We start from the raw sequence: 23,730 nt of genomic DNA on the forward strand, positions 1-23,730 counted from the left end.
TATTTTCTAAATAAAAGGAAAAAGGAACTGTACTCTCTGGTGGCAGTATCAAAATCATTAAGAAGTATTTCCTTAAGAATGACCAGTCTGGGAGGGAGGGGAGAAAAAAAAAGAGGACCTGATGCAGAGGGCTTAAGTGGAGAGCAAATGCTTTGAGAGTGATTAGGGCAAAGAATGAACGGATGTGCTTTATACAATTGATGTATGTATATGTGTGGATTGTGATAAGAGTTGTATGAGCCCCTAATAAAATGTAAAAAAAGAAAAGAAAAAAAAAGAAAATGATGAGGGCAAAGAATATACAGATGTGCTTTATACAATTGATGTATGTATATGCATGGATTGTGATAAGAGTTGTAGGAGCCCCTAATAAAATGTTTTTAAAAAATGTGTATGAGAGAAAAAAAAAAAAAGAAGGGACAGCTAATCCCAAAGAATTGAAAAAAAAGAAAAGAAAAAAAAGAATGACCAGTCTGCACTGAAACCAAATCGACCTCGTTGACATGATTCGATTCCAATTCACATTGGCCTTATGTCTCCGAGACTTTGAACCTCTCTAGAAGTCACAGCCTCATTTCTCTTCAGACAAGTAACTGGTGTTTCCACAGATGAGCGTGCAGTTAGCAGCCCAAGGCCTAACCCACAGCACTACTACGGCTTCTCAGTGAACCTACAAGAAAGCAAAACTGCCCTATAGGGTTTCCACCGTTATCTTCCACACAGCAGATTGCTCAATCTTTCCCCCTGGCTAGTGGGTTTCAACTGTCAATCTTTCTGTTAGCAGCTGAGTGCTTAACCCAGGGCTCCCTGTCCACTCCTACACTGTTCTAGCAAACTAAAATAATGCTCAAGAGTTTCTAAATTACCTCAACCTTTCCCTATAGCAAGTAACAGCCTGGATTCATAGGTATTCGTATTCTCCTTTAATAGTTCTTTCTATTCCCCTTCCTGAAGAGCCGACTTACCCATTATTTAAAAACGAAATGAATAAAGCAAGGCAAGCACACACGTTTTCATTATTGGACCCAATGTAAGCATCCTCAGTGTGACAATGCTGCCTCCGCTGTTAACTCTCCCCATCTTCCAGTGAGTGATGTACATTATTGTCTTCTCACCCAGATCAGAAACCCCGGTCGGTCTAATGGGAGACATGAACAACTGGGGAAAGGTGACTTAATTTCCCCATGCTCCTGTCTCCTTACTAACCAAAATGTCCCAGAGAACTAGTAGTAGAGGGGAACAGTGTCAGGATGTTGTATGAGCCCAACAGTGTATTGTGCAAGCACATGCAACAGTTCAATTTTAAATGGAAGGCATTGTAAATTTAATTGAAGAAATGTACTGAGTACTTCAAAGTCTTAATGTATCATGGCTTTAAAGGCTCTTCAAAAGATGAATTATTGCCTGTAAAAGTGAATGACATTAAGTACAAATCCTGGAAGAAACAAAGATGCTGAGTGAACATTACAGAACTTTCCCTCAGTTTAACCTCTTCCCTACCAGTAGCAACCTTACCTCGCAATTTGCTTCTTCCCAAATTTGGGACAAAGAGTAAAAAAGTTAGGGAAACTAAAATCAAAGTAAGAGCTAGAAGAAGTACCTCTCCACTTCCAACAGTTACAGTTATAACCACAGAGACTGGGGGCAGAGATGCTGTGAGCCCTGGAAAGGACCAGATGATAAGGACATAAGATCCCAGGGAGCAATGTTTTCTGAAGGCTAGCTAGGCTCAGCTTACTTTTTCACTTGTTACAAAGTTCAAGCAATTTTGGATGCTCTATTTAATACTTTGGGAGTGCTGGCGGCCTAGTGGTTACGATGCAACCCACGTGGTTGGTAGTTTGAAATTACCAGGGGCTACATGGGAGAAAGACAGGGTTTTCTACTCCAGTAAAGAGTTAGTCTCAGACACTCAAAGTGGCAGTTTCACCCTGTCCTATCGGGTCACTATGAATTAGCATAACTCGATGTCAGCGAGTTTAGTTTTACTTAATACTACAGTAGCCCTGATGGCATAGTAGTTACACGTTGAGCTGCTAACTGCAAGGTCACCAGTTCAAAACCACCAGCTGCTCTGCCTAAGGCTTTCTACTCTCATGAAGAATTAGTCTCAGAAACCCATAGGCAGCTACCCTGTCCTTAAAGAACGCCACAAATCAGCAGCACTCAATGGCAGCAGTTTGGTTTTGTTTGACTTAGTACTTTTGTCACTTTGCCTGACAACGCCATTTCAGCACATTACTTTCTCCTGAAATCACTTCTTGGTGATACAGATTACCATGCGGAGTTCACTAATATCAAATGACTGTGCTCCCCTCCTTTAAAGTTACTTTACCCAACAAAAGTATCTGCCTGCCAAAACTGGTCCTGAAACTTTCCAGGCAGGGGCGAAACGATGTAAAGGGGACCTACACATGTCTGTACCTTCACATACAACGGCTGGTGATCTGTGCAATGAAACTCAGTGCTGACTCACAGCGATCCACCTGGGGGGTTTCTGTACCTAGTATAAAGCCCAGTCTTTCTCTCGCGCAGCTATTGGTGGTTTCGAATTGCTGACCAAAGGACCGCAGCCCAACGCTTAACTACCACCACCACTAACTACCTGGGCTCTCGCAGAGGCCACTCTGAAGCAGACTGAGGAGCCGCGTGTTCCACCCACAATGGGCTTGACACACACGGAGGTTTAAAAAAAAAAGGCATTCTAGCTCTAGAGACCAGAAGCGCCCCTTAAAAGTGGAAAAGCCCAAGCGGGAGGATTAGAAAGGCGGTCGGTGTAGCCGAAGTGACAAAAGATGAGGCTGAAAAAACGTGTGCACACAGGCCTTGGCGGCCACAATAACGAATCAGGATTGTATCAAGGGCACAGGAAGCCATACACACAGTGCTACTTCAGACAGGTGAAATACGCGATCTGCTTTTCTGGTTAAAAGACAAGGCAGGTAGAACGAAAACGTGTGAGACAGGTTTTCAAAGCAGAGAGAACCGTAAGTCAGAGGCAATAACGTATTCACCACTCCAGACTTCTGGTTTTCCACCTGCAGAGCAAATGGTTGGAGCTCCACGCCATCTCTAACCCGCCGCGTTAGGCAGGGAGTTCCGAGAGCGCAACGCGGGTCCGATGGGCCTCAGGATGGCTCTTCGGGCCCGGCTCGCAACTGGCGCTCGCAAACGGTTGGAATCAATGAAGGGCCCGCCTGGCCGCGCGAGAGGCGCTCCGGGAGCGGGATCAGGCCCTAGGGCCGGAAAAGAACGCTCGCGCGGCGCCAGAGGCCACGGGAGTCGGCTGCCGAGGAGCGCGGGGGCCAGCCCCATCGCAGGCCGGACGCGGCGAAGAGGGCAGCAGGGCCTCGCTGGACGTGGGCAGAAGGAACTGGACTCGAGGCCGACCCAGGGAGCCGGGAGAGGGGGCCGAAACGCGGGGCTGAAGGGGGGCGGGTGTTGCTGGGCCCAGGGTAGGCGGCCTGGTCACTCACCGCTGCCGTCGCCAGGCTGTGCATGTTGGGAGCGGCCGCCGCTCTCCTCCCACCACCAGACGAGCCCGACCGGGTCGCCGCTTCAGCGCCGCTGCCGCTTAAGAGGATGAGCCGCCGCAGCCGCCATCCGCCTTCGCTCGCTCCGCCCCTTTCGCGGGCCTCTGACCCCCCCCCGACCCCGCCCACACCGCCTCTTTCCGCCTCCTTGACCTCCGCCGAGTTAACTGTCCCAGAGTATGTCCTTTGCCTCTACAGGGTCAATGCTGGAAGGACGTGTCACCTACTAGTCCCCATTTCCCCGGCTTCGAGTAGGTATCCGTAGGAACATGAACTCTGACTTTCTTGCGGAAGCCCGTGAAGGGCGGGAAACGCCGAGCCGCCCCAGGTGAACGTTAGTGCGCATGCCCAGCCGGGGCTCAGTAGGAGGGAAATGGAGAGCGCTCGAAAGTGGATGAAAATGGGAAGTGCGCGTGCGTACTACCTGTCGCCGGGGGCGGGCTTTCCTTGCCAGGCGTCTCTTGGGGCGGGCGCAGCGCAGGAAGGGCGGAGTTACAAGCTTGCGCGCACGCGCCGGGGTTGGTCGCGTCGAGTGTGCGTGCGTGCGTGCGTGTTTGCGTGTGGCCACAGTTCCCGCCATCAGCCGCTCTCCCTGACTGGGGGAGCGAGCGGCCCCGCGTCTCCGCGCTCGGTGCTCCTTCTTGACTGCCGGTTCCACTGCCCCCTGCATAGACGGTGCTTCCGGCGGGCCTGCCCCGGGGCCCCGGACTCGCAGACGCCGGTAAGACGGGCCCGGCGAGCTTCTCTGCGGGCCGTTTCTCCCAGCCCCCTCCCCTTCGCGGTCCGCCCACTCGGCGTTCACTCTCTGGAGTTGGCCCGCTGCTTCTCAGGCTGCCCCCGGCTCCCCGACGCTCCGGGGCCTCCCAGCTGCTCCAGCGGGGGTCTTCCCCGCAGCCTGGCCCGCCCCTGTTCCCCGGTCCTTGCTGTCACCCCTGACCTCCGCCATCTGAAACTGGCCCCTGCCGTTGTCTACCAGTTGTCCCTTAATGAGGCCTGCTGTCCCCTCAGGTGACTTCCCTCCCCTCACGTCCCATCTGATCTGGGGCGGGATACTCATTCAGTGTCTGGGCCGGTCCTCGCCTGCGTTCCCTTCCTAGCCGTCCTCACCAAGAGCCATGCGTTTTATTTGGGGAGGGGGGGTATCATGCAGCCCTCCGGTCGCGCCCCGTCTCTAGCCATCAAGTTGGTTGTCAGGCTGGTCTGTTTTACGCCCTGAGCCATGGAAGGAACTGGTAGCTGATGACAAAACCGCGAGTGTAAGAGAGTTGTCCTATGGTGGTTTGTGTCGGCGGTTTGGTATCCTCTGGCCAGCTCCCCCTGTGACAGTCGAACTGTTCCATAAGGTTTTCTTGACTGGAATCTTCATGCCCTTTGGCTTTGTGATGATCTCAAAATTTCAGTTTTGGGAATGACTTTTTTTTGGGGGGGCTGGGTGTGTGTGTGGGTTGGGGAGGTGCTAGTGTCAGATAGGAGTCCCTAGGTGCCACAAGTCCTTAATTTAAGTGCTGAACTACTAAATACTGAAAAGTTAGAGTTTCAACCCCACCCAGATGATCTGCTTCTGAAAGGTCGCTGCCTGGAAAACCCTGTGCGGCAGTTTTCTTCTGCACTTGTGGGGTCGCCATCAGTCCAGAATGGGCCTCTAACTGGAGCTCAGACTCACTGCCATTGAGTTGATTCATAGGACAGATTAGAACTATCCCTGTGAGTGTAAATCTTTATGGGAGTTTCCGAAGGCTGTGTCTTTCTCACACTCTGGAAGAAGCTATCTAAAAGGAGATGTCAAGTAGGGAGTTAGATATGTTGGAGCTCAGAGAATTTGGAACTGAAGAGTGTATATGTACTTGCACGTGTTTATATAGAGTCAAATTGGTAGTAATTGAAGCTACAGATGTAAATGAAATTGCAACTCCCCCAAAATAAAAAAAATACCCAAATCCATGGCCATTATGAGTTGATTCTGACTCATAACGTAAACAAAAAACAAACTCAATGTCATTGAGTCAATGCCAACTTATAAGGACCATGTAGGATAGGATAGAACTGCCCTTGTAAGATGAAATCTTTACGGGAGTAGAAAGCTTTCTCCCATCTAACTTGTAAAACTCATGTTCTGGACTAGACTGGAGCATGTGCATAGGTACAATTAACAGGTAAGAGCCTATAACACACGGAAAACAAACTGGAATGGGAGTAGTGGTATCAGAAAGGTAAGGGAAAGTGGGGAGGAAGGGGGAACTGATAACAGTAATTGACACATAACCACCCCCACCCCCCCAGGGACATGAAAACCAGAAACCTTGGGGAAGGGAGACAGTGGTCCATGCAAGATATGAAAATAATAATTCGTAATTTTTCATTGGGTCAGGAGGGTCAGGTGGAGAGGTGGGGCAAGGGCTCAATAGAAAATAAATGTCTAGAAAACATGATGGCAACATATGTACAAACATGCTTGATACAATTGATGTATGGATTCCTATAAGAGCTGTAAGAGCCCCCAATAAAATGATCTTTAAATAAATTTTTATAAACTTAATCTAACCTCAGAAACAAATCTCATACTCCCTGCCATTGAGTCAATTTTAACTCATGTCGACCTTATAGGGTCCAGTAGAGCTCTCCCTGTGGGATTCTTAGGGACTTTAAAAGACAGAGTAGAACTGTTGCTTAGGGTTTCCAAGGCTGTCCATCTTTCACCAGTTGAGCAGCTAGAACCTCTGATCTTTCAGTTAGCACCCGAGTACTTTAACCCCAGAGCTAATTTTTGATGGAATGTTGGAGAACGAGTAGAGTCCTAGCAAAGAAGGACCTAGAATGGAACATTGAGGAATTCTTAACATTGGACAGAGCATGAATCTTACAAAAGAGGTGGAAGAAGTTGTCAGGAAGTATTGAATTCAGCAGAAAAATGGAATAAGGACTGAAAAACCATTGGTGACATAAAAGTAACTGGTGATCTTAGAAGGGCTTCTATTTTGAATATCTTGAATTCAGTTCTGGGGCCTCTTATTTTTCCATTCCTTCCTAAGCTTAGCTAGAGTCCTGGTAGCATGATAGGCTATGAGTTGGGCTGTTTAACCTCAAAGTCAGTAGTTTAAAACCACCAGCTGTTCTGGGGGGAAAAATTGGGGTTTTTTGCTCCCATAAAAACTTATAGGCTCAGAAACCAGAAGAGCTTGAAAAATCTATACTGTGATCTGGAAGACTGCATAAGCTGGTTCTTGCATGCTTTACAATCTTCATTTGGCACTGTTCTCTTAACCAATGCTCCACCAGTGCTGCTGCTTTACAGTTGTGGTCATTTGCACATTCTTTTCTATTTTCCTCAATTGTTTTAGAACCACTGCCCCTCTATCAACTTATTCTTCAGTTTCAGTACTAATATATAACAACAGAATAAACTATGAAATCAATCAAGAAGTTTCCATGAGAGATAAAACAAAATTCCCTTTAAAAGTCAGTCAGTGGAGGAGGACAGAGGAGGAAATAGTAAAATTTAATGATTTTTGAGTGTAGAACCGGAAATAGAGGGTAGGAAGTATATGCATCCCCAAAACAGGCATTTGGATTTGGGTAGGTTAGGTATGAGCTTTTTTTTTTTCTTTTTTTTTTTTAAGGGGTGATGTGGTGGAATTAGCATCAAGCAAATTGCATTTAGTAAGAACATTTTTTTGGAATACAAAGGAAAGCATAATTTTTTTAATTGTTTTATTAGGGGCTCATACAACTCTTATCAATCCATACATACATAAATTAAGTAAAGCACATTTGTACAATCATTGCCCTCATCATCAAAACATTTGCTTTCCACCTAATCCCTTGGCATCAGCTCCTCATTTTCTCCCTCCTTCCCTGCTCCCCCTCCCTCATGAACCTTTGATAATTTATAAATTATTATTTTGTCATATCTTGCCCTGTCCGATGTCTCCCCTCACCCACTCTTCTGTTGTCCGTCCCCTAGGGAGGAGGTCACATGTAGATCCTTGTAATCGGTACCCTCTTTCCAACCCACCCTCCCTTTACCCTCCCAGTATCGCCACTCACACTACTGGTCCTGAAGGGATCATCTGCCCTGGATTCCCTGTTTTTCCATTTCCTATCTGTACCAGTGTAGATCCTCTGGTCTAGCCAGATTTCTAAGGTAGAATTGGGATCATTTAGCAACTAGAGGAAAGTTGTATGTTTCATTGTTGCTACATCTCATCCTGACTGGCTCATCTCCTCCCCCAGACGTTCTGTAAGGGGATGTGTGCAGCGGCCTACAAATGGGCTTTGGGTCTCCACTCCACGCTCCCACCCCATTCACTGTGATATGATTTTTTTGTTCTGATGATGCCTTTTACCTGATCCCTTTGACACCTCGTGATTGCACAGGCTGGTGTGCTTCTTCCATGTGGACTTTGTTGCTTCTGAGCTAGATGGCCGCTTGTTTGCCTTTAAGACCCCAGACGCTCTCTTTTGATAGCTGGGCACCATCAGCTTTTTTCGCCACATTTGCTTATGCACGCATTTGTCTTTAGCGATCATATCAGGGAGGTGAACACACAATGATATGATTTTTGTTCTTTGATGCCTGATAACTGATCTCTTCGCCACCTCGTGATCACACAGACTGGTGTGTTTCTTCCCATGCGGCCTTTATTGTTTCTGAGCTAGATGGCCGCTTGTTTACCGTCAAGCTTTTAAGACCCCAGATGCTATATCTTTTATTTTTTTTAATATGGAACGCTTCACAAATTTGCGTGTCATTCTTGCGCAGGGGCCATGCTAAGCTTCTCTGTATTGTTCCAATTTTAGTATATGTGCTGCCGAAGTGAGCACGCTATATCTTTTGGTAGCCAGGCACCATCAGCTTTCTTTGGAAAGCATAATTTTTGGGGGTAATTCTGTGTATTCTTAAGGTGATACAATTAGAGTATAGTTTAGTTAATTAAAAAAAGAGTAGTTAGAAAGAATACTGCAGTGTACAGACTTTGGTAGATGAAAGTATCCTAAAAGAATGGAGACTGGAAAGCAATTGATAGAATTCATAGATGATGGTGGAATATGGTGGTGATTAAAAGTGGTGACTGGCAAGACCTAGTTTTATCTGTAACCATAAATAAACTAATTGTCTTTGCTTATCTGTAAATTGGAGACAATAATAGTCCCTCCCCTTTAGGATTATTGTGAAAACTAAATGCAATAATGTGTGGCCATTGGCCGCTGGGCAGTTTTCATAATACTGAATAGAGATGGTGACAGAGTGATGAGCTTCTGAATGAACTGTAGCTATGAAAATGAGGTTAAAGCTTGTATTAAAATTTCTTTTAAAAAACGTTTTAATGGATGTAATTCACAAATCATACAGCTCAATAGTTAATTCATATTAAGAGTTGTGCAGTTATCATTGCAATCAGTTCCAGAACATTTTCTTCATTCTTGCACTTATTAGCTCCCCATTTTCCCCCAACGTCTCTTGCATACCCCCAGGAAACTCAATCCAGTTACTGTCTCTGTAGACCCACCCATCCTAGATTTAATACAGAAAAACATTAAAAACATGCACACATATTAACAATAACAAAGTTATTGGTATCATGAAAGTGGGCATCATTCAGGCAAGAAATTTTAGTACATTTAAAATTAATTCTAGTTTTTAATATACTTCAATTTCTTGCCTGAATGATGATGCTAACTGCCATGCTGATAACAAAAACCAAACCTATTCCATCCCAAAAGAAGAGTGTGTGAGACTATAAATCATGATGTGAACAGATAGCCTCATTTTGCTCCCTTGAATGATGGATGGGTTCAGCCCAAAACATAACCTGTTATGGGTGACAGAGGAACAGAAATGGAATCTGGGGAGCCTTGTAATGAGGTCACGGATTGTGCTGTTCTCAGTCTCTCCTAGTCCTTCCATTGGAGTAGCTCATTAAGTTACATTTTGTTAAGTAATGAATTTAAAAGATTGTAGCATTCAAGTCTGTAACTCTGTGTGTCTCTCACCCCCTCCCCACTTTTCTGGGAAATGTATGAGTAGAACTTCAGGAAAAGTTCAAACTAAAGCCTAAATTTGATAAAGAAACCCACAAGTTTAGTTTTGAAAGAAGAGCAAAAGCAAATTAACCTACCTTTTGAAATTTGTATTAATCACATAACCTGTAACCACTGTTTTAAGAATTAAGGCATTGTATGTAACAATGTTTATGAAGTCAACAAAGTATATACTCTTTTTTACTGACTTCTTAGTTTCAAAATGTATCAGATGAATAATAACACCAAGACTGATTAGCTGCTGGCTCATTTTGGAGCCCCTCCCTAACATTGCATGGCGCCACTCTTAAAGTTGATCCTTATGTGTGTCTCTGTGTGTGTTTTGATCATTATTTGTTAAATATTTTCAGATTGGTTTTTGTTGTATAATTTTATTTTTAGTTTAAATTTTGTATGTTGGATTCTTTTTAAAAGGCACACTTATATTTTCTTTAGCTTGAGTGATGGAGAACTGGCATAGCTGCAGAATATGAGTAGTTCCCCCAGAAGAGTGCTTTGCCTTGACACAAGGATCAGAGTAAAAGGTGAATTGTTACTACATAGGGGTTTTTCTATAAAAGTCACGGAGAAGTAAAATGATAAGTTTGTTTTGGATGTTTTCAAAAGCAGGGAAGTTGACAAAACTGACACTTTTTGTACCTGTTTTATAGAGGCAGTTTTATGCTCTAGCATGCTTGATGACTGAATGCCTCTCATCAAGGATGTTTTCCAAGTGGAACCTAAAATATGGGCATTCAAATAAACGAGGAGTGGGAGTGTTTTTGCTGGATTGGGCTTCATGGAAATTTCAAAATTGAACAAATAATTTTAATAATGAAGAAATCCAAGAGGAATCTCTTTGTACCTACTTAAGGAACATGTAATTAGTTTTTACTGTTCTTTGTCTTCTCAATATTGCTTTGATGTGATAATTAGCATTACAGAGTTTAAGGAAACTTTGTCTTTCAGGTTCACGGAAAGTTTAACTGTTACTGGATCATGGCAGATAGTAAAAAGAAACTTCGTTTTGTTTTTCTCTTGTGACAAAGTAAGGCAAACTCTAATATGATGATGAATGTGCAAAAGTAGGTAATAAAGTAAATTGAGGCGTGTTTTTTTTTTGCCTTACAAGAAAGCTTGACAGTAGAAATGATTAAACACATTTTCATTGTAGAAATGTGTTGCTTAATGTCCATGATATAGGGTGTTCTGTGATTTATGTTTGTGAGCACCGTACTGGATCGTAATTGAGGCTTATTGCCAGACTTCCTCATTTCTGCGGTCACTGCTGCTCCTATTTACAGAGGCTGTAGGAACTGGCGGTAGCAGCAGTAGTACCCCCAGTGGCTAGACAGCAGTGGGAGTAGAGTGAGAGAAATTGAGCCAGGAAGGAGTGGTGTCCAGTCTCACACACAAGGCCCTTTCCTTTTGAGCAGCAACATTAGCCCACTCCTCTTGCCCTTCTCCACTTGCTGGAAAAATCCAAGAGCCTGTGCCTAGAGCCATGTCCTTTGCCTCACCTGCCTGTATCTCACCTGTGGTTCAGTGCTACAGGACCCGGGTTTCAGGCCTTTAGAACCATTAGGAGACGTGGACAAAAGGAGAGCTGCTTTTCCTTTAAAACTGGTTCTCAACCTTCCTCATGTCCCCACCCTTTCATACAGTGCCTCATCTGGTGGGGACCCCAGCCAAAAACTTATTTTCACTGCTGCTTCATCACTGTCATTTTGCTACTGTTAGGAAGTGTCATGTAAGTAACTGATATGCAGGATGTATTTTCATTGTTACAAATTGAACATAAAGCATAGTGATAAATCACAAAAACAATATGTAATTATATATTGTGAAATATTTCTAATGACAAATGAAATTTTGTCTTGAAGTATGGTGTGGCATGACTAACAACAGTTCACGCCAGGTACTCGTATGTGGGCATACCTGTATGTGGGCGGATCCACCTGGAGACGGATAGAGGAGGTAGTGTATGGGTCCTAAGACCTTTGGAAATATGTGTTTTTCCGATGGTCTTAGAGGTGTCAAACTCAATTAAAATGGTGGCCATTTGGTGCAACAGGCAAGATTTCATGTGGGCCACATCACATTTACAAATTTTGTTAAATTTATATTTTGAAGTGAGGATATAGGAATATGGATAGGATAATTAAAACACTATGTAATTTCTTTTATTTAAACATTTTATTTAATGTATTTATAAAACTAAAATGATTCTTTTTTACCCAAAACTTGCCAGTGCTACTAGTTTTCACTTACCTCCTATGTTGGGACCGGAAAATATAACAAAGTAACTAATAAAAAACAAACACAGTGTTGGACAGCTGACAAACGTGATGCACAATCAATAATGGCTTCCCTCTAAAAATGTTAACTAGCGCTGCCGCTAGGTATGATTCATAACAGCACAGCCCGGAGTGCTCCTTTTAGTTCTTTTGCTATTGGGATCTGTTTATATTATGTGACACTGACAGTGGCAGACATATTGCTTCCAAACGTCACTGGAACTGAGTCAGCACGTTTATATACTTCCACAGGACCCCAGGAAAGGCATTGGCCCACATGTATACTCGTCTTCAGTGGTTAAAGGGTTATTGAGGGAATATTGTGTGTACAGTATTGCCCCAAGCTCCCCTAACTGCTACTTTCTTTGTAACAATTATTTCTATTTTCCTTTTATTTCAGAGCATGGTAGGTCATACAAAATTACCTGGGGGCCCCCAGTTTGGCACCCCTGGTCTTAGGTGACCCCTGTGAAAGGGTCCTTCAACCCCCACAGGAGTTGCAACCCACAGGTTGAGAACCACTGCTTTAAAACAACAAAACTTTGTGGGACCATGGCCATGTGATGTCAAACCCACTGATTTCTTCTTTTTTTTTTTTTTTAACATTTTATTAGGGACTCATACAACTCTTATCACAATCCATACATATACATACATCAATTGTTTAAAGCTCATCTGTACATTCTTTGCCCTAATCATTTTCAAAGCATTTGCTCTACACTTAAGCCCTTTGCATCAAGTCCTCTTTTTTTCCCCTTCCTTCCCGCTCCCCCCCAAACCCACTGATTTCAAGTAGGTCTCAACTCCTGAGGGTTCTCTCCTGCCTCATATTTTTCTTGTAGAGTAGCTTGTTGATTTGAACCACCAACTTTGTGATTAGCAAACCCAATGCTTATCCCACAGTGCTACCAGAGGTTCTTTAAGTGCTCAAAGGGGGCTTCAAAAGGTTTGTGGAATACTTATTTTTAATAATACTTGAATGAGAGGATAGTGGAAATTTTCCACAAACTGTGAATCCCTCTTGTGTATGTAGTCAACAGTTGCTCAAATGGACAGTTAGTGATGCATTTCTACCTCTGTTTGAAATACAACTATCTACAATTAACTAAAACTTAGTGCCGAAATGTTAGAAAGGCGTAGAGAGGAACCAAGTAATCAATGCTTTTTGTATCAAATACGCTGGTGAACTTTGGAATTTTATTTCAGAATTGCATTAAATGTTACAAAATTTTTGTTGATGAATTCAAGTTAAATGACATTCACTGAATTGTGATTCTATAAATAAAACACTGAGATAATAAAAGTTTGTGTTCCCTTTTATGTTGGATCCCTGACCCATAATGAAATACAAGGAAAACTAGGGTTAGGGTTAGAAAAAAAAAAGAGAGAAAGATAAGGAAAGCTGAGGAATTTGTTGAGGTGCAACTCTTCATATGGGGTTTCTTCTTTGAGCAGTACATAATATGAATCCTAGTTTGGGGCATATTTACCGTAACTGCATACTAATTCATTTTCTTCATGACTTCCTAACAAGATGTGGGGGCAGCTTTACATTTAATTGAGAAATTCAGATGAACATAAACAAGGCCTGTCTATGTGGCCTTCAGTGGAAAAGTTAAATGGCATGCCCTGCATAGTGATGCTCTTGTGAAGAGCTGAGTGACTGTAACTCGATGTTCGCCATGTAAAGGGAATTGCAGTTCCACTGCCTGCCATTGTATGCTCTAACAGTTTGAAGAAAATTGTTATCATTCTTTTATATTTCTGTGTGTCAGGCACTGTTCTAGTGGAGATGCTGAGATTAAACAACGCATCTGTCTTCCAATAGCAAAGTCTAGATGAGGCAAAAATGTGGACAGTCTGTGATGCTGGTCTACTAGAGGTAGAAAGCACAGAGTACCATAGAAGATGAGAGAGAGAAGCATATGAACAATCTGGAGTCAGAATTAGCTCCATGGCAATGAGTGAGTATAGGGGAGGAGAGGAATGGCTTCTTAAGGAAGTTACCATGTCAGTTGAGCGTGGATTTTATAGCCAGGGAAAAAAATGTTAACCCCTAGTGGTGCTCTAAGTATTCGTCATTGGTTTAAACCCATTAGCTGCTCTGTGGGAGGAGGTGAAGCTGTCTCCTGCCATTAGGAATTACAATTTTGAAAACTATATATACGGTTGCTATGCCTGGGAATTGACTCTGGAAGTCGGTTGGTGGAACTGAATGAAGAGAGTGCTTAAATCAGTCCTGTAGCCCTAGGTCTCTTGTGTGCAAGGATAGAGTGGCATGACAACATAGGGCTTTTGAGGGGAAACAAATCACTCTGAATGGCTAGATTTGGGCGCTTATTGGGGAATAGCGAGGTAGCAGAGTTTGCATAATGAAGGGCATAATGAATTTTGGATTTTATTTTAAATGCAATGGGGAACTAGTGGATGGTGTTAAGAAGGATTTTGGTCTGTAGTTCATTATAAAGATGGTCTGGAAGATATTGGAGGTGGAGCAAACAAGACTCTCCTGACCTTTCATCTCTAATCCAATACCAATAATTTAAGAGAAAAGTCAAAGACAACAGAGTTCTCAGTCCCTGGCATGAGCAACCTGGGTAGGAGAGGGGGCACATGCTCTTTGCAGTGCTGAAAGCTAGAGTGAAAACATATTAAAGGACGTGTCTTAGCAGTGAAGCATCAATATTTTTTTTTGAAGCATCAATATTACTGATGAAAAAAAAACTTACAGATGTTCATTGACAACCCAAATTTTTGTAGAGTGGCTAGGTAGTATAAAACATCATGTTAGCCTATAGACCTATAAGCAGTGATATTGTCTATTACTTTGGTGGATTCATACATACAAGCAACCATACCAAAGCCAAGCTCTGTGCTCTTGAGTCGATTCTGACCCATAGCAACCCTATAGAACAGCCCCATGGGTTTCCAAGGTTGAAGTAAATCTCTATGGAAGCAGAAAGAATCTCTTTCTCCCACAGAACAGCTGGTAAGTTTGAGTTGCTACCTTGTGATTAGTATCTGAACACTTTAAACCACTGCATGACCAGGGTTCCCTTCAGTGTACAGTTGACACTCAAAATGAAGAGAATGTATAGTAACAGAGAACTGAAATGCCTAATGTGTTCAAAGTGTTTTCACTTCTTTTATCCCCAGTTATTTGATCCACAGTAAATAAAGCCTCGAACTGGGGGCCTTCAGACTGTATCCTGCCTGCAGGTGGGTCTTGTTTGATTTGTAGCTTTCAAAAATATATTTGAACTTGTTGCCCACAATTAAAAGTGGGCAGTTTTATGTAAAAATTTTGTCTCCATTTTCTTGAAAGAATTAGATGATTTAACAATTAGATGATTCACTGTTTCTACATAGTAACAGTTGGTGAGATTTGAGCAGCAGTTCATATTTTGCTTGTTTGAGTCATTGATGTCACCTGCCTGATTCCTTTAGGCATTTCAGTTGGTGACCCTGTCAACACATATTTGTCTGGGGCCTTTGGGAAAAGGTTTAGATAAGGAATAAACTCAGAAAATAAATATTATTTATTAATTTTATAGACAGCAGCTATAATAGCTAGGGGTTAGAGCAGACCGAAAATACCCACTGCCATTGAGTCAATTCTGACTTATAGCATCCCGTAAGCTTTTTGAGGCTGTGAATCATAGGAATAAAGAGCCTCATAATTTTCCCATAGACCCTCAGGTAGACTTGAACTGCAGACCTTTCAGTTCAAGGACCTTGCGGATTTCATCTTACCTGCCAACATCACAAGGGTTAGAGATGTAATAAAAGTTATCAAGCGATAGTGATCTCTTGATTTACAGGCCTAGTCTTTTTATTTTATAGACAGTTTCTAGCTTTTCTAGTTGAGCTGTTCAAGCAGATATAATTTTAATTTATTAAACTATAATCAACAATCGATTTAGAGGCAGTCTTCTTAGAGATGTGAAATATTTGCTGTAGCCATTTTAGATGATTGAATCCATACTTAAGTGCAAGACAAGAATGGATACTTAAATGGCCACAGTGTGGTGAGGGTCACATTGGGCATAGCAGCCATGGTATTCTTATTGGCAGGGCTTTGTTATAATATGGTTGTTGGGGTGCAAAATGCCAAATTTAGGCCCTAGTACTGAACAGGATGCCAAGATCAGAATATGCACCGTGGAAATGTAAGTTGATTAAAGGTAGTGCGGACTGTCAGGGACTCTAGTTTTCACTGTGTTGCTTGCTGAGCTTATAGAGCCTTTGAGGATACTTGATAAGAGTGGTTAATTGAAATGGGGAAAGAGACAATAAGATAACATATTAAATGTTCTCTTTAAAGCTCCTAATTTTGGTCACTAGTAAATTATAACCTGTTGTTTTACTGTGTTTTCCTTCCTTAGAACCTGTCAGGTGAAGATATTTTTCTTTTAATTTGGCTAGAAGCAGTTTATTTTTAAAGAGAGGATGTCTCCTCTGAAGATACATGGTCCTATCAGAATTCGAAGCATGCAAACTGGGATTACGAAGTGGAAAGAAGGAACCTTTGAAGTCGTGGAGAAAGAGAATAAAGTCAGCCTAGTGGTCCACTACAACACTGGAGGGGTTCCAAGGCTATTTCAGGTTTGGAGTGGATCTTTCTGTGTCTCAGTGTCATGGTAGCTCTCTGCCTATATGAATAGTTTTTGCTTCTTATTTCCAGGACACCAGAAATGTTTGTACATGTTTTATAAACTATTCAGTAGCATTGTCTGGTGATAGTAACCAAGAGCAAGTAGGCTTCACATAACGAAGGTGGGATATCAGTGGTTTTTAAAACCACATTAGGATAACTTTGGTTATACTTAACTATTGATGGTAAAGTCACCACTATTCAGTGTTAGCTTTTGATACACTGTATTAGTATCTTCTGAAAGCTAATGCCTATTTCCTAAATTCTGCTAGAGGTTATGAAGTGAACCATGCAAGAATGATTGCTTAAAGTCCTCTTCCACTGTTCCATCTCTCTACAGTATTGAAAGATAATCATTTTACCACTATAGAAACAGCCATTCATAGTGTTTTATCATAAGTGGCCAAGAACAACTCATCTTAGTATAAATTGGATTTAGTAGCATAATGTGATACCTAAATTTTCTGCATTTTCAAGTTCTACATTTTTAATTAGGTTATACAAAAATAAAATAGTAATTCCAAGCTAAACTACTCAATAGAACAATATATAACTTTATCTTTGAGAGCTTGATCAGGGAAAATGATTCTGCTTGTTTGCTTCTGCTTTTGAACTGTGAAAAGAAATTTCTTGTGATTTAGTATATCAAAGATATTCTTTTTATTTTTTTTGGTGACAGTCTATTTTTACTTTGTTATGTGCTTTGTTCTTAAGATTTTAAACATTTTAATAGTTGTATTGACATGTAATTTACATAACATACAATTTAATCATTTATACCTCTTAAAAAGGGTTGAGCAATCATCACCATAATACATTTTAAAGCATTTTCTTCCTTTCTTTTTAATCATTTTTTGGGAGCTCATACAATTCTTATCACAATCCACCCATCCATCCATGTGTCAAGCACATGTGTACATTTGTTGCCCTCATCATTCTCAAAACATTGGCTTTCTATTTCAGCCCTTGAGATCAGCTCCTCATTTTATCCCTCCCTCTTCCTCCCTCACAAACCCTTGAATTTGTTATTATTTTGTCTTCTTACACTGACCAATGTCTCCCTTAACCCATTTTTCTGTTGTCTGCCCCCCCCCGGGGGGGGGGGCTATATGTAGATCATTGTGATCCATTCCCCCTTTGTTCTCCCTACATTTCCCTTATCCTACTGGTGTTGCTACTCTCCTTATTGGTTCTGAGGGGTTTATCTGTCCCAAAGGTCATCTTAAATAGAAGGTAGTGCAGTAGGTCTTAGAACCAGAAGTAGTTTCTGCCATCCAAGTGTATATATTCTGCCACCCAAGTGTAGTGGCCCTCTTAGCAAAAGGAAGGTGGTTTTGTTTGTTTGTTTTTTCAAACATTTAGTTTTTCTGTCCTCAGCCCAAGTTGGCACCGAGTAATTATTTGAGCTTTGATCCCAAACATAGATCTTTGGGAGCATGATGATTCTACCCAGGAGTCCATCCTTGTCTCAGTTGTAGATCTGTTTACATTCAGAAATTGTTTGTTAACCCCTGACTTTGTGCAGGATGCCATGTTAAAACAAAGTGAATGAAATAGCATTCGCCTTAAACTTAGGAGTAGCCAGATGAATTTTAACTGAAAATAGTTCAATGACACTGAGGTAACACAAAGACGAGAGTGGTTTGTTTCTTACTGAAGTTAAAGGAACATCAGGAATTGGCCTAATGCTGTGGGGAAGATGGAGGTTGACACATGGGCAAGTACATGCCCATGTGGAGGAGCAAGAAAAGAATTTTTAAAACAGCTGGATAGTGAGGAGGGAGTGGCAGAAATAAAGGTTGAATACAGGGACTCAGCTTCTAAGGAGCCAAATGAATTTTGGATTCAAATTCCTTTTGGAACTAGACAGATAATATTTCAGGGGAGATTGTGGATAAGGAGATTTTGGAAGCCTCTTGAGCTGTAAGGTGATCATAAATGAAAAGCCAGTGGGAGAAGCAGAAGGATGAGTGAATAGATTAGATAGATTTTAAGATCTAACTCATTAGATTTGCAGGAGGGAGTGAGGAACAAATGAGCCTGGGAGTTCCCTAGTTTCTTAGTGGATAGAGAGCTCTGTTGTATTCTCTGTGACAGAACCGAGGGGAAGAAGTGCTGTGTAAAGGACTTGTTTAAGTTTTTGGAGTTATAAACTAGTCACTGTGTTTTGCCCCTAGAATTTCTAATTAAGGAAATGAATTTGTCATCTATTTAGCAGCTAAAAAAAAATGTTTACCATTTAAAATTTGAAATAAAGTCTGTTTAAAATAGGGTTTTTCGTTCATCTTTAAAAATTGGCAAAGGTCAATTCACCCTAGTTTTTTTTTTTAATTCTGAAATATATTATTCTTTGTTTCTGCTGTTTGAGGGCATAACTTCAGAAAAAAAGCAGCTTAAGAAATTCTTGGATATGCCTGCCAAGAGAAAGCATATGTATATTCTTGCTCTGAGAGAATAAAGATTTTTGGATGCCTGGCTTGCAGAATTAATTTAGATAGTAATAAAAAGCAAGAGATAGCTAAGAAGAAAGAAAAATTATTATTTCATAAGACATTGGTCAAGGTGTGGGGAGGAAGAAAGGACTTAGTTAAGAGAGCCCTACTAGGGTATTTTTGATGGTGGTGATTAATGAAAGGTGAGTTTGCTTAGAGAACTAAAAAGAACAAAGGTGTAAAGGTTATTGTGATATACTTTTGAGAGGTTAGAATTCCTTTGAGGATGTAGTTTAGGTAACTATATCAAGTACATCATTTTACATTGCAGAAGCCTAAAATATTTGCCAAATATCAACTTTTGTCCAAAAACAGAAGGAAAAGAAATCTTTGTCTTTCTAAACTGTTAACGGTAATGCTCTGGAAATTGTTAACTCACTAATTTTTATTTTCTTTAATTATATCTGAAAAGTGTACCATTTTCTACTATAAGTTCAAAAGTGCTCAGATTATTCTGTGAATTAAACTTTTTTTCTTTTCTTTTTTTTGGTAAACATTTTATTAGGGACTCACACAACTCATCACAATCCATACATACATCAATTGTGTAAAGCACATCTGTACATTCTTTGCCCTCGTCATTTTCAAAGCATTTGTTCTCCACTTAAGCCCTTTGTATCAGGTCCTCTTTTTTTTCTCCTCCCTCACCGCTCTCTCCTCCCTCATAAACCCTTGATAATTTATAAATTATTATTTTGTCATATCTTGCCCTGTCCGACGTCTCCCTTACCAGGGAGGAGGTCACATGTAGATCCTTGTAATCGGCTCCCTCTTTCCAACCCACTCACCCTCTGCCCTCCCAGTATCGCCCCTCACACCGCTGGTCCTGGAGGTATCATCCACCCAGGATTCCCTGTACCTGAATTAAATTTTAGTAGTATGTGTTTATATGTCCTAAAATCTAGTTTGGGACTTCTATGTTTCAAGAGATGGGACTCGTTTTTGGTTGGGGGAGAAAAATTTCTAAATTTCTATATGAGAAAGATTGAGAAATGTAACTTGCAAAGTATAAAGTTTGCTATTCACTAGATAACTTCATTATAATTTTTGTAATGATGAAATTATTTCTCTTTTGTCTTGATCAGCTAAATCATAACATTAAAAATGTGGTGCTTCGACCTAGTGGAGCAAAACTCAGTCGCCTAATGTTAACACTACAAGATAATAGTTTCTTGTCCATTGACAAAGTACCAAGTAAGGATGCAGAAGAAATGAGATTGTTTCTAGATGCAGTCCACCAAAACAGACATCATGCAGGTGAGTATTTAATCATTCCAATGTCTGACTTGCTAGCAACCAGAAAAGAATTTAGCTTAAAAAAAAAAAAGCAGAACTCACTGCCATTGAGTGGATTCTGACTCATAGCAACTTTACAGGACAGAGTAGAACTGCCCCTGCAGATTTCCAAAATTACCCTGAGGAGAGTAGAAAGTCTCATCATTCTCCCTCATCTACAGAAGAAGAATTTAAGTCAGAATAGGAAAGTTACTTTGTTACATGATATCTTAGGAACTACCTGTATAAAGCTTACTCTGATTTAATTCTTGCTGTAAAAACTACGTTCTGTCAAAAATCATGCACTGTGGTTGAAATCCCCAGTTCCCTCCAACTCCTTTCTTTTAAAATGTGTGTGTGGTTTGTTTGTGTTTTTAATTTTGTTTTGCTTTGTTTTTGTCTTCTGTTTTTGTTTAATGTATTTTGCGTACTTTTTTTCCTTAGGAATAATCTATTGCTTACATTGAGTTTCCCATCAATATTGCCTAAACTCTTAAGATACAATCCTGCTGTTTCTTCAATTCCATAAATGCTATATAATAATAGTAAGGATAAATCTTTTTATTAAGTGGAGGTTTTATTTTTCTTCTTTTGTTCACCAGCCATGAAACCTCAAGGGTCTGGTAGTTTTGGAGCTATTCTGGGCAGCCGGACATCACAGAAGGAAACCAACAGACAGATTTCTTACTCAGACAATCAGGTATGTTCATTTGGATTGTCTTAGCTTTTATTTGAAAAAGTTACTGTGATGTATGTTCTATCAGGTAGTTGCAAGAAGTAGACTTTATAGACTTTATTGCTTAGTTTTTCTGGTATTGTCAAGGATCTATTCCAAGTGTATGAGATTTACCCTGTAGCCATCTTATTCTCCAATTCTCACTCAAAAACTCACTGCCGCTTAACAGTTTAGCTGAACACACTTTAACTTTTGCCTGTTGTCTTCATGTTTATCATTATGAACCACAGTATAGTTTCTAAAAGAATAGCTTTGGCATTGGATTGAATTTTGAGATTTAGTGCTGCTGCTACTTACTAGCTAGGTCATTGAAGAAATTCCTTAAGCATTCCAAGTCTCAGTGCCTATCTATAAAATTAAGATTTCAGTTGCTTGCACTAATATGTAAAAGCATTGCTCTGACATTAAAAACAAAAAACCTTGCTGCCTTTGAGTCGATGCCAACTCCTACCAACCCCGTAGGGCAGGGTACAACTATCCTTGTGGGTTCCTGACCTCTTTCTCCCTCCTGTGGAGCTGCTGGTGGTTTTCAACTGACCTTGCAGATCGCAACCCAACACATAACTAGCTATGAGATGGTGTATGTGAAAATGCTTATCCCATCATACTCTGTACTAATAACCCTGTAAATGTTTGGTTGCTACTATTTCTGGGATGTCCGTTGGGTCTGTTTTTCATTATGAACTTTGACTTTACACTGTATAATAACCAGCTTTTAAAGTAGTTTTTCTTTAACAAAGCTCGTTGTAAAAATAACTCTGCACTAAGAAGTACTCTTATTGGAACTTAGCAGTCCTATGCTTCTTTTGTTTTGCAAAGGGAAACCATGCAGCTAAATTTGCTAAAACTTTTTTATTTTTCAACTATTTTTTTTCTTTTTCGTAGACAAATTCATTACAAAACATTTGCCATTGCAACCATTTTATATGTATCATTCAAAAATCCATTGCCATCAAGTTGATTCCAACACATAGTGACCCTATAGGATAAAGTTCTTAGGTGCCATAAAGTCAGTGATGATTCATGGTGACCTATGTACAACAGAAAGAAACACTGCCCTGTCATGTCCCATCCTCACATTTGTTCTTATGGTTGCAGCCACTGTGTCAATGCATCTTGTTGAGGGCCTTCTTTTTTGGTGCCCCTCTACTGTATCAAGCATGATATCCTTCTCTAGGCACTGGTAGCATGCCCAGAGTATGTGAGATGAAGCCTTACAGTCTTTGCCTCTAAGGAGCCTGGTGGCTGTGTTTCTTCCAGGGTAGATGTATTTGTTCTTTTGGCAGTCAAAGGTACGTTCAGTATTCTTCGCAAGCACCATAGGACAGAGTAGAACTGCCCACTAAGACTAGCACACACCATTTGTTCCTGTTGAGTGGCTGGTGAATTGCCAATCTTGAGCATGTAACCAGTATACCATAGGGCTTCTGTGTACTATCCCAGGACATGAATTACATTCCCCATGTTGTACAACCATCACCAGTATCTGTTTCAGATTTTCTCATCACCTCAACAGAAGCTACTGCCCCATAAAACAATCAAACATTTCAAAGTCAGAGAAACTTGAAGTAACTGTATGGCTATGCAGAAAGGATTACTTAGTCCATTTACTCAATGTAGCAGTGAATACAAATTTATTAGTTTTTTTAAAATTTGTTAAGGGAGGTGATTTTATTGAGGTATAATTGTCATGAAATAAATTGCTTGTCATTAAAATAGGCAGTTTAATATTTTCGATGTATGTATTCACCTGTATAACCATCACTGTAGTCAAGATAGTAAATGTGTTTGTTATGACTGTCGGATCATAGATGCTAAATAGTGTCTCTATAGAATGCTACTCTTGGTGTGAAGTAGCCTTGGTGGCCTAGTGGGTGATGCAGTGGACTGCTCATTCCAAAGCAAGGCCAGCAATTCAAACTCACCAGCTACTCTGAGGGAGAAAGATAGGGGCTTTCTGCTCCTGGAAGGATTCCATAGTCTTGGACACGCACAAGGCAGTTCTACTCTGTCCTGTGGGGTTGCTGTGAGTCAGAATGGACTTAATGGTGGTGAATGAGTGAGGGAGAGACAATTTCTATGTCTGCCAGAGAAATGAACTATCCATCTATGTTTGTGAAAAGCAACTGTGGAAGAATACTCACATGGAACAGGGAAAGGAGCAGTGAGACTTTTGAACTTAGAAAGTAATATGAGCTGTTCAAAATTAAATTTTAAATCATTTACATTTATCCAGGTGATCTTAGAGGTATCTTTCTTTAAGATTGTAATTTGGGGGGAACTGATCACAATGATCTACGTATAACTCCCCCCACCCTGGGGGATGAAAAATAGAAACGTGGGTGAAGGGAGACAGCAGGCAATGTAAGATATGAAAATAATAATAATTTATAATTTATCAAGGGGTCACAAGAGTGGGAGGGGAGGGGGGGTGAAAGAGGAGCTGAAACCAAGAACTCAAGTAGAAAGAAAATGTCTTAAACCATCATGGCAACATGGACAAATGCGGTTGATACAATGTATGGATTGTTATAAGAGTCCCCAAGAAAATGATTTTTTTTTAAGTAATTTGGTAGGGAAAAAATTGGCTATATCTTCCATAGGGAACTCACATGGCTCTTCATATAAAGGTAAAAATTTAATAAAATGATGTTTTTCAACTAATATGTTTGAATTGCTGTCTTCCCTCTGGGGTAGATTCTTGATTTGTCTTTAATTTTGGACC

General features: G+C 41.0%; 2 protein-coding genes and 1 non-coding gene across 5 annotated transcripts in view; 1 reads left to right on the forward strand and 2 right to left on the reverse strand.

The window, feature by feature from the left end:
• The window catches only part of CNOT9 (CCR4-NOT transcription complex subunit 9), a 35,812-nt gene extending 32,184 nt beyond the window's left edge, over nt 1–3,628 (reverse strand). Inside the window, exon 1 of the mRNA XM_075529312.1 lies at nt 3,477–3,628. Coding sequence (XP_075385427.1) covers nt 3,477–3,500 — 24 coding nt within the window. The 5' untranslated portion in view covers nt 3,501–3,628. The remainder of the gene's footprint in view (nt 1–3,476) is intronic.
• Nucleotides 3,629–4,091: 463 nt separating this feature from the next.
• USP37 (ubiquitin specific peptidase 37) overlaps nt 4,092–23,730 on the forward strand; it is an 84,634-nt gene continuing 64,995 nt past the window's right edge. The window contains exons 1-5 of one of the 3 annotated variants that reach the window (XM_075529183.1): nt 4,092–4,254; nt 15,005–15,067; nt 16,234–16,453; nt 20,080–20,251; nt 20,872–20,969. In XM_075529183.1, the coding sequence (XP_075385298.1) occupies nt 16,298–16,453; nt 20,080–20,251; nt 20,872–20,969 (426 nt within the window). In that variant the 5' untranslated portion in view covers nt 4,092–4,254; nt 15,005–15,067; nt 16,234–16,297. The remainder of the gene's footprint in view (nt 4,255–15,004; nt 15,068–16,233; nt 16,454–20,079; nt 20,252–20,871; nt 20,970–23,730) is intronic. The other 2 variants (XM_075529182.1, XM_075529184.1) reach the window with 2 other exon arrangements.
• LOC142425089 (U6 spliceosomal RNA) lies at nt 8,248–8,354 on the reverse strand. Its single transcript, XR_012779465.1, has one exon. It is a non-coding gene; the product is annotated as a U6 spliceosomal RNA (small nuclear RNA).

This window comes from Tenrec ecaudatus, chromosome 13, assembly GCF_050624435.1.
Source record: "Tenrec ecaudatus isolate mTenEca1 chromosome 13, mTenEca1.hap1, whole genome shotgun sequence".
Lineage (NCBI taxonomy): Eukaryota > Metazoa > Chordata > Mammalia > Afrosoricida > Tenrecidae > Tenrec > Tenrec ecaudatus.